Here is a 10,347-nt window from a genome sequence, read left to right on the forward strand (position 1 = left end):
TGTGTGTTTGACGTGGGAAGAAATGACAAACAGCAGCTTCGTATTTATCCTTTAATCCATCAGCGAGACAGGAAGGCACTAACGAGCTGGATCCTGAATAATCATGAGAACCTTTAAAGAAGAGTTAAAGTCCTGATGAATGAAGCTGTGCCACAACATTAAAACCACCCAGGACCTCTGTGTGGAGGGGCGGAGCCTCCAGGCTCACCAGGCAGGAATTTTGCACGTCTTATCCAGGCGTCAGGGGCAGCAGTCTAAGAGTCACCTGACCTCTGCATTCTCTCTCACGGCCAGCAGGGGGACGCTGCCCTCACGCCATGACCTGCTGATGGTCTCGTTCTGAGTCGTGAAGCACGCGTGAGGTCAATTTTGTAAATTAGTGTCAAAAGCAGTGAAATGTTTTGTGTCGTGGCTTTGGTGATGTCACGCTCTGGTTTTAATGTTGTGGCTGATTGTTCCTCACAGTAAAAACTAACATCTCTGTCTAAGAAGTAGAAACGGAAATTAAAATCTTCGTGCTACATCGTCGTCCACATCAGCGTTCTCTGCTCTGATTGGACAGCCTTTTTCTCCAGAGGCTCTGACTGCGGTGGGAACGACGTCCACGGCGCTCTCAGGATCCCTGCAGCGACGCCATGTATCGCTGACGGATCTCAAAGTCGTCAGCGGGGCGGTTGTAAGCCTTCCACACCGGCTCGCCCACAAACAGCCGCATGGCCTTCGTGTAGTTCTGCAGAAACAAACAGATCAAACAGTCAGGATTCAAAACCAGCAACCAAATACGCACCGTACTCTGAGATACAGGCGTAAGGCGTGTTTTTGTACCGTCTCGTCCAGCGTGAAGCGGTGGTAGATGCCCGCCGGCAGTGTGATCAGGTCCCCTTTTCTCATGGCGATCCGGATCCACCGGTCCTCCTTGTCCCTGACGTCGAAGTAGGCCTGGCCGTCCAGGATGTAGCGGATCTCGTCGTCCAGGTGGAGGTGCTCCTCGAAGAACATCTTCAGCTGCAGAAGAAACGGGAAACCTCTCACTCACTTCAGATAGAGCTCACATTCCAGTTTCAGCACAGCCGACGCCCGCGTGACCCGGGAATCTTTAACACCAGGATTAAATCTGGAGCGTCTCTGCGATTCACGAGTCTGACTCAGTACAGACGTGCAGCGATGGAGGCGGGAGGAGCCCTCAGCCTGCCTCCATCAGCGCACAGCTGGACTCAGAGGTGCACTCAGACTCGAGTCCTCTGCATGCATGAGACGAAGAAGCTCAGAGGACTTTTCCCTCCCTGCAGTGAAAAACCTTAAAAAGGAAGTGTGGTGCTTTTCAAATTAAAAGCTCCGCAGACGCAAACACGTGCTGGTACCTGCGGCTTTCAGAGCGCGTGGGTTACCTTCTCCTCGTAGTTGGGCAGAGTGTCCTTGTGGATCGTGATGATGTCCATGTAGGAGTAACCCCGGTCCTTACGGATCTGCTGCAGCTCCGGGTCGCTTTCATAGATGTCGGCGTTCAGCTGCAGGACACAGGAAGCAGTCAACGCTTACCTGGTGTGTTTAGTGTAGCAGAAAAAGTAAAAAGCTCATCAGTGGTTCCAGTATCAGTTACCATGACGATACACCCCAGCAGTGAGTGGACGCCCTTCTTGTTCCGAGTTACCTGGATAAGGTGTGTCACAGTGCAGGTATCTGGACTTCAGGTGCTCAGCACGTGACCTGTAACACCTGCTCTGACCCACTGTGCAGAAAACACGGGTGCTTGACCCGCCGCTGTCTGAGAGCAGCTTCAGCTCAGTGACCAACACCGATACCTGCTGTGTCTCACCTGAACCCTCAGCACAGAGTTTTACCTGCTTCAAACCCGAGAACTCTGAGCTGTTCGGGTCCAGCTGGGGATCAAGGGTCTCCACAAACTCCCACCCAGGAACCGCTGACCTTTAACCCGAAAACCTGCACACGTGAGCGGCCCTCTGCGGACTCACCTGCCAGTAAAACACTCCGAGCTCCTTCAGCTGCTCCAGGCTCGCCGGCTGGTTCGGCTCCAGCCTGTGCGGCCTCCTCTGGTCCTCCTCGGACCCGTCCATGTACCAGGCCTCCAGAACCATGACGAAACACTTCACAGCTGGACCCGCGCGCTGTCGGAGCCCCCTCTCACTGCTGCACGGCTGTGTCACGTGACTTCCGGTGTGCTGCTTTCAAGTACCCGGAATGTAGCAGGAAAAATGACAACTGAGAGGTCTGCGGATCTGTAATCATCAAATCAAATTCAAATCTTATTTGTCACATACACAGTCATACTCAGTACGATATGCAGTGAAAGGCTTAGACAACTGCTCGTGACCTAAAATAAAAGACTATGAATAGGATAGGAAATAAATATGAAAATTAAAATAAAGGGTAAATTTAACTAGGAAAGAATAAAATTAAATATAAAAATTAAAATTAAAAATAAATAAAATAACTGTACAACAAAATACACAATATAGAAAATATATAAGAATATATGAAGAAATATAGAACAATAAGAGCAGCTGTACAAGTAATAAATGGTAATGAAAGAAATGTAACGTCCAGGGTTGTGCAATCCACATATTTAAGTGTCTTGTGCAGTGCAAATATGCTTAAAAGTTATTTATTTAAGTGACTTGTGATAGAGTGGTTTGATTAGATGACCACGCAGTGTAGTTGTGCAGTGGCCACTAGTGTAAACAAATGTCCAGACTGTCCAGTGTGTGTGTAAGAACCATATGTGTGGGTCAGTACTATGTGGTGGTGTGATTGAGAGACCATATCGCCTGCGGGAAGAAGCTCCTCCTCAGTCTCTCTGTGTTGGTCTTCAGGGAGCAGAATCGCTTTCCTGACCTCAACAGAGAGAACAGTTCGTTGTTGGGATGGCTGAGGTCCTTCACGATCTTCCTGGCCTTGGTCCAGCACCGCCTGCTGTAGATTGAGTGCAGGTCAGGGAGCTCGGAGCGGATGGTGCGCTCGGCTGATCGCACAACCCTCTGTAGAGCTCGTCTGTCCTGCATGGTGCTGTTCCTGAACCAGGTTGAGATGTTTCCCGTCAGGATGCTTTCTATGGTGCAGGAGTAAAAGTTCCTGAGCACCTTGGAGGGCAGTCGGAAGTCTCTCAAGCGTCTGAGGTGGTAGAGACGCTGTTGGGCCTTTTTCACCACGGTGTTGATGTGACAGGACCATGACAGGTCCTGTGTGATGTGAACCCCGAGGTATTTGAAGCTCTCTCCACTGGGCACTCGTTGATGACGGGGGTCTGGTAGTTCCTCTCCTGCTTAGTGCTGAAGTCCACTATCAACTCCTTTGTCTTACTGACGTTTAGAAGGAGGTTGTTCCTCTGGCACCAGTTCTCCAGATTCCTAATCTCCTTCAGGTAGGCCGTCTCGTTGTTATCAGAGATCAGGCCCACCACGACGGTGTCGTGTCGTCCGGTGGACGGTGTCCCAGCAGACACCAGCTAAAAACATGACAGGTTGGAGGGGAAACAAATCACAGACAAAGAACAGTGAAAAACATTTAATGCCTCAAAACATTATAAATATATGACACCCGGTTTTACAAAGACAAACTCACCTGGAGGAGCAGAGATGATGAGAGAAAACAGAGGAAAGGCAGACAGGAACTCTGCCTCTGACATTTCCATTAAGCTGCATTTGTTCTATTATATTGGACATTAATATATTTTTAACATATTTTAAAGATATTTTTTTACATTTAAAAATCAAATTTGAGTGACAATTTCTTTTGTCGCTAAAATTAGAATGACGCGTTTTGTTTAATATATAAATTAACAATAATAAATTAAAATATTCGCGCACACAGGCATAACTTCATAGCGTCAAAGAATTTATAGACCCTAATTTTTTTTTTAATCTGACTTAAAAACAGAATTTAAAAGCTAATATTTATGTATGATTTCATATTTTTATGATTATTTTACATATTTGTAGGTGGTTTGTTGTTTGTTTTTTCTCATTTATTTTACTTCAATCTGGGCAAAGTGTTTCCAGTGCGCAGGCGCAGATGGTTACCATAGCAACAGGAGGAGCCATCAATTGCTGACATGGTGAATGTTTGTAGTTCCGGTTCTTTTTGGGGGGCTCTTTGGTGTGTTTTTAACCCTCTACTGCATAGCGTTGCCCTGAGGCAACAAACCACATTTTCATGCCTTACACTGGCCCTTCAAAAAAAAAAACTTTTTTTTTTTTTTTCAAATAATGCTACCAGGCACATCTCTTTCCAATAAAATGATGAGTTGAAGGTGGTGTGACTTATATTTGGGGGGGGCAGGACCCCTTTCTGCAAGCTGCAGTACATGAGAGACATCTCCATTCGGAGACAAGATAAAGATCACTATTTTACATGTTTATAGTGAAATAAATTATATTAAAAAATACTTGTATGTGCATGAATATGTTAAGAAGCATATTTGATTGTTTTTTCTACTTTTTAAAATTTATTTATATAGTAAAACTGTTAATTTTCATTCGTTGCCTCAAGGCAACACTGCGCAGTTAGCCCAATTTTTTTCAGGCAATATAGTGCATTTGCATATGTGTGTAGAGATGTGTTTGTGTGCATTTATATGATCATAGTCAATGCTTTTTACTTTACAATCCACCCATAATTACAGGACATGGATGTAAATACCTTTTATGCAAGGAAACCAAGGGAATGTGCACTTTCTGTCCTCAGAAAGTGAGGACAGTGAGCTTTCAGGGAGTGACAGTGAAGTAGAGGAGTATGAGGTTTGAGGGACACTTAGGAGCTCAGGGGTCAGGGGTCAGTTGGTAAAGTAACTGTGTCTGTGTGTGTGTTAGTGCCCACATAGCAAGCAGGTCTGGCCAGGATCTGGTATCAAGTCGGCACTTTGAGTAATCTGGGAGAGTAGAAAAGCGCTATATAAAAATCAGTCCATTCACTGTCTGAACAGTTTCGCATGTTACTTTTGCACTGTTTTGCATGTTCCGCACATGTTGTTATTGCATGGCTTGATTAAGGTACACATTATGCTGACATCTGGGGCCAGAGCTGAAACTGTTCAGGCCAGCACAGGGCCAGCAGTGTGTCTACAACTGGGCCGTGGCTGCATACCACCTACAGATGGCCCACATACCGCAATGAATAACGGCCCTTTGGTGGCCCAGATCAGGTTTGCCAGAGGTAATCCACACATGGGCCAGCACAGGACGACTAGGGTGTCTGAAACTGGCCTTGTGCTGGCCCATGTGTGGGCCACCTCTGGCAAACCAGGTCTGGGCCACCAAAGGCCGTCATTCTTTGCAGTATGTGGGCCATGTGTAAGCACATTGTGTGGCCCTGATCCCTGCCATACCAATATTGCTGTGCGGGTGTCAGTGTGTGTGGTTGTGTATTATTTATTGTTGTGGGGACACAAATTTGTTTACACACTCACATTGTGAGGTCTCGCCTACTTTATGGGGACAAATTGCAAGGTAAATCATTCAATTTTAGGGTGAAGGCTTGAGTCAGGGTTAGGATAAGGTTCAGGCAGGGACTTGTGATGGGTAGAGTCAGGATAAGTCTCCAGGAAATTAATGTAAGTTAATGTAATGTCCACAAAAGTGATGGAAACACAACGTGTGTGTGTGTGTGTGTGTGTGTGTGTGTGTGTGTGTGTGTGCGCGCGCACATGGGGTTAGGGTCAAATGTTGGATGCATTTTGGTGTTTTATTGTTTTGTGAAATGTTTACATTGTTTATTTGTTTATTTATTTGTTCATCCTTGTTGTACTAATACAACTTATTATAGAATAACTTGGCATTTTACTACCCTTGTCGCACAGTGTTGCCTTGAAGCAACAAACCAATATCTGTTTGGGGGGGGCAGGATGTCAAATTTTATGATTGATATATTATTAGGGACCCTAAAGCTCCCCCAAAATTGGGAGAAATATTTTTTTCCCCAAAAATTAAAAAGTCATGCAGTAGAGGGTTAAGTTATTATTGTTATTTGTATTCCTTTGTTTATTAGCAAAGGGAGGAAACATGGCGTCTCTTCTTCGACCCGCTGGAAACAGCGCTACGGCGGCTAACAGGCTAACTTTAACGAGTTCTTAGCTTGTTTGAATCAGCAACATTTGAGCGTTTGCGGGTTTAAACATTTCCATGGTGACGGCGACCTGCACCAATCAAAGACGTCGCTTCAGTGTGGGATTGTGGGTAGAGCAGTTCTTATCCGGGAAATCGCGAATAAACGCGTTTTTGTCCAAAATAAATGAAATAATGGTTGATGAGGAGAGTTGTGGTTTCCATAGGAACAGATGGCACTGTTTCACAGGGTGTAGTCAGGCTGCTTTCCATGGTTACAGCACTGTGGCTCAAATTCACCCCTGTGGAGAACATGAGTGCTGTGTGTACAGGATCAACAGCACAAACCACAAATATAAAACATACAATGAATTCATGTTGTTGTTAATTTAAAGATGGCTTTTACTCTGTTTCTTCCTGTTAAAAGGGAGTTTTTCCTTCCCACTGTCGCCAAAGTGCTTGCTCACAGGGGGTCATATGATTGTTGGGTTTTTCTCTGTACCTATGAAGCGCCTTGAGGCGACTTTTGTTGTGATTTGGCGCTATATACATAAAATTGAATTGAATTAAATTAACTTCAGGGATACATCACCATGGTAACTGATGCTACAGAACCAACCTGCTCTGGAGCAGCGCATGTTCAAGATTAGAGATCCTCATGCATGACATCCCTAAGCACGGACCAATCAGGTCTTTGGAAAATAGCCATGGTTTGTGATGATCCCTCAGAGGTCAGACAGTCTTTGTGTTTATGACGGAGCATCGGGAAAACATTCGTGTAATGGAATAACGATCATAATCAAACAGAAGTTATATCCCACACAGACTCATTTATCTCCACCGGACAGACGGTCACAGGGTTTATCTCAAAGTCTGTGCTGGTCTCTTTTGTTTCACACGCCATCACCACTTTCACTGCCTACATGTTTGTAATTATGTGTGTGTGTGTGTGTGTGTGTGTGTGTGTGTGTGTGTGTGTGTGTGTGTGCGCGCGCGTCGGGAGAAGGAGAAGCAGTCGGGAGAGAAACTGAGCGAGGCGAAAGTCGTTAAACTGTACGGTCAGATTCCTCCGATAGAGAAGATGGACGCGTCGCTGTCCACGCTGACGAACTGCGAGTGAGTCCTGCAGACGGACGGCGTCTCATCGACTCTCACAGACGTCATTTGGGAACCTCAGAGGGACTCGGACTCAAGAGTTTATAACACGACAGTGCATTAGAGCTGAAATAAAGCTCACATGCACACGTGTGATTAACCATGCCAGATGCACTTTTCTCACAGCCAATTGGTCGATTAAAGTGTTCGTGGCGTTTTCAGGCCCGTGTTGTCTGTCTCAGATTCTCAGCCCAGGTTCAGATGCTTCTGCAGGCATGACTCCGAGCAGCTCAACTCAAACGCTGAAACCTGAAGGAGACGCGTAACTACGACTTCCAGGGTGCATTTCACTCGATGAGTCTTTTTAATGGGTTACAGTTTGAAGACGGTCCCTGAACACTGATCACGAAACACAAATTAATGAGTTCATTCGCCTCCGATCAAGCCCAAGTTGACAGGTTGCGTTGACGCAGTGGTTCCCAAACTGTTTTTGCTGGGCCCCCCTTTGTTTTGATGGAAACACAAACACACCCTCCAACCACACACACCTATATTTTGTTTTCAAACTCCATTGAAATTGGTAACATTTGGTAAACAATTAAGCAAATACAAGTAAACTGCAATAGATTACAGGTAGTAATAAAATACACTACTAACTCTTTTACGCTACGTCCACACACGTATTTTAGAAAACGCAGCTGTTTCTATGTGTTTGGGCCGTTCGTCCGCACGTAAACGGCGTTTCGAATCACCAAAAACGGAGATTTTTTAAAGCTCCTTTTTTTTGCGTTTATCCAATCCAATCCAGTTTTATTTATAAAGCACTTTAAAATACCCAGCACAGGAACAAAGTGCTGTACAGAAAATACATTAAAACAATAGAATAACAGAAAACAGCAAAGATAAATAAATAAAACACATAATAAATAAAATTAAAACAGCCCTATATTAAAATAAAAAACAAGATAAAACAGCATCGAATCACCTAAGAACAACTGAAATAAAATGAAAATAAAATAATGTGTGGACGATCAGAGTTCGTCACGCACGCCAAAGGTATGTGCCATTTTTCACGTCACGCTGTGCGCCACGTTATTGTTTACATGAGATGATTACTGTCCCTCCATTTAGAAAGGCAGAGGCGTCACGGTGTAATTATTTTACGTGTAGTTGTTTTTTTTTTCCTGTGTAATAATATTCAACATTGCTATCAATACATTTTTCCTCTTATGTCCTCAAAATGTCTCTCTGTGCAAAATGGGTTTAAAAACATAAACAGCTGTGGGATACTGTTTGTCCGTGATTTAGACAGGGGGAACAAATTACGGCAGGATCAGCCTGATATTATTTGTATCCCGCTGTAACTTTACTGCATAAAGAGCTAACATGTCCAAAATGTCAGGAGTAGTTAGTTATTACAAGAAGTGTTTGTGAACTAAAAATCAAGAATGTGGGATCCTGTTTGTCCGTGATTTGGAGAGCCCAGCGCTGCTCCCGACGAAGGGAAACTAATTTTGCAGGGGAGACCTACCTTGGCACTTGTGCAGGTGAAGCCAAAGGGAAGATATGCTTCACCATATTTTCTAGTCTTTGGCTTGGAAGGAAGTTGGTTTGGAAACATATCTGGTGATGCTTCATCTCCTGCTTTGCGTTTGTGTGGGAGCCCCGTCAAAAACCTGTCCACAGTGTCCAAGCCGCCTTCTTTTTTTCTTTTTTTTCCTTTTCATACCGCGCCCCACCTGCAATGGCTCTGCGCCCCCCCCCCCTAGGGGGCGGGCCCCACACTTTGGGAACCTCTGCGTTGACGGATGAAGCTGCAGTGTGTGGAGTGTAATTGTTGACTGCGCTTCATAGATCTGCCCACTCAGAATAGAACACAACAGCCTTTAATGTCATCGTACATATACAACAGAGTCAGGGCTTCAGTTATTTACAGAACAGTGTGAGGGTCACATGGGAGCAGGCGCGTCAGTGTCTTCCTTCACACCTTTGACGTGTTGCTGTGCTTCTTCCTCCACAGGCAACTGTCTCTGTCCACGAACTGCATAGAGAAAATAACCAACCTCAACGGCCTGAGTCACACACACACACACACACACACACACACACACACACACACACACACACACACACACAGTCAGTGGGTAATGTGATGTTTTGTCCTTCCAGAGAAGCTGAAGATCTTGTCTTTAGGGAGGAACAACATCAGACTGCTCACCGGGCTGGTAAGTCACGAATACGGAGGCTGAGAAGGTGGTCGGTGTGTGTGTGTGTGTGTGTGTGTTTGCGTAGGAGGCCGTAGGTGACACGCTGGAACAGCTGTGGATCTCTTATAACCAGTTGGAGAAGCTGAATGGAATCCAGTGGCTGAAGAGCCTGAGAGTCCTGTACATGTCCAACAACCTGGTGAAAGACTGGAGTAAGTTCGAGGCTTCAGGAAAACTCACTCAAACCAATTTCTTTTAGTTTCTTCTTGTTGCTGATTGGTGGGATCTGGATGTGGTGCTGTGTGATGTGTGCAGGTGAGTTCATGAGGTTGGTGGAGCTGCCGTGCCTCGACGACCTCGTGTTTGTGGGAAACCCTCTGGAGGAGAAGCACTCGGCCGAGGGGACGTGGATGGACGAGGCCACGAAGAGACTTCCCGGCCTGAGGAAGCTGGACGGTGAGCGTTTGAAAGCAGGAACGATCAGCCAATCAGCAGACTGCTCACCTCTTCTTCTGCTGTTTCAGCAATCCCAGTCATCAAGCAGGAGGGAGAAGACGGAGAGGCTTGACCCGTGCGGCCCTCGGAGTCGTCCTGTGGTTCGTCGCACTGCTGTTCGTCTTATAGCCGACTTTCTCTTTTGTAACAGCAGCTCGGGAGTTTGTGTTCATATGTTTGACGGTTCCTTTATGATTCTCAGTGATGCTGATCATTTAAATAAATACTTTTGATTTTTATGAATAATCACTGCTGGTTCCTTATAGTTGGATTTAAGATCGGATGATTCAAATATATTGAACGTTTGTGACACGAGGAGCAGAAACGCTCCAGGAAACTACAACAGAGTGCATTCTGGGTAAAGTTTCAGGTTTCAGCTGTGGAAGAGGCGTCCTTACCTGCATGTAGGTACGGGATCACCTTCATTTGCGACTCCTTCAGGTTAGAACGAGACTAACCAATCAGAAACGAGCTTTACTGTTTCTACTGGACTC

At 45.5% G+C, this 10,347-nt stretch overlaps 2 protein-coding genes across 2 annotated transcripts; one reads left to right on the forward strand and one right to left on the reverse strand.

The window, feature by feature from the left end:
• Positions 1-37: 37 nt before the first annotated feature.
• Positions 38-2,176, reverse strand: adi1 (acireductone dioxygenase 1). Its single transcript, XM_031749710.2, has 4 exons — positions 1,974-2,176; positions 1,389-1,508; positions 826-1,005; positions 38-730 (listed from the first exon to the last, which is right to left on the reverse strand). Exons 1-4 carry the CDS (start codon positions 2,094-2,096, stop codon positions 614-616), a joined length of 540 nt encoding a protein of 179 aa, XP_031605570.1. The 5' UTR covers positions 2,097-2,176; the 3' UTR covers positions 38-613.
• A 4,961-nt stretch (positions 2,177-7,137) lies between these two features.
• dnal1 (dynein, axonemal, light chain 1) lies at positions 7,138-10,243 on the forward strand. The gene is made up of 6 exons (XM_039603622.1): positions 7,138-7,172; positions 9,172-9,227; positions 9,321-9,376; positions 9,444-9,570; positions 9,674-9,814; positions 9,883-10,243. Exons 1-6 carry the CDS (start codon positions 7,138-7,140, stop codon positions 9,924-9,926), a joined length of 459 nt encoding a protein of 152 aa, XP_039459556.1. The 3' UTR covers positions 9,927-10,243.
• The last annotated feature ends 104 nt before the right edge of the window (positions 10,244-10,347 follow it).

This window comes from Oreochromis aureus, linkage group 19 (assembly GCF_013358895.1).
Source record: "Oreochromis aureus strain Israel breed Guangdong linkage group 19, ZZ_aureus, whole genome shotgun sequence".
Classification (NCBI taxonomy): Eukaryota; Metazoa; Chordata; class Actinopteri; order Cichliformes; family Cichlidae; genus Oreochromis; species Oreochromis aureus.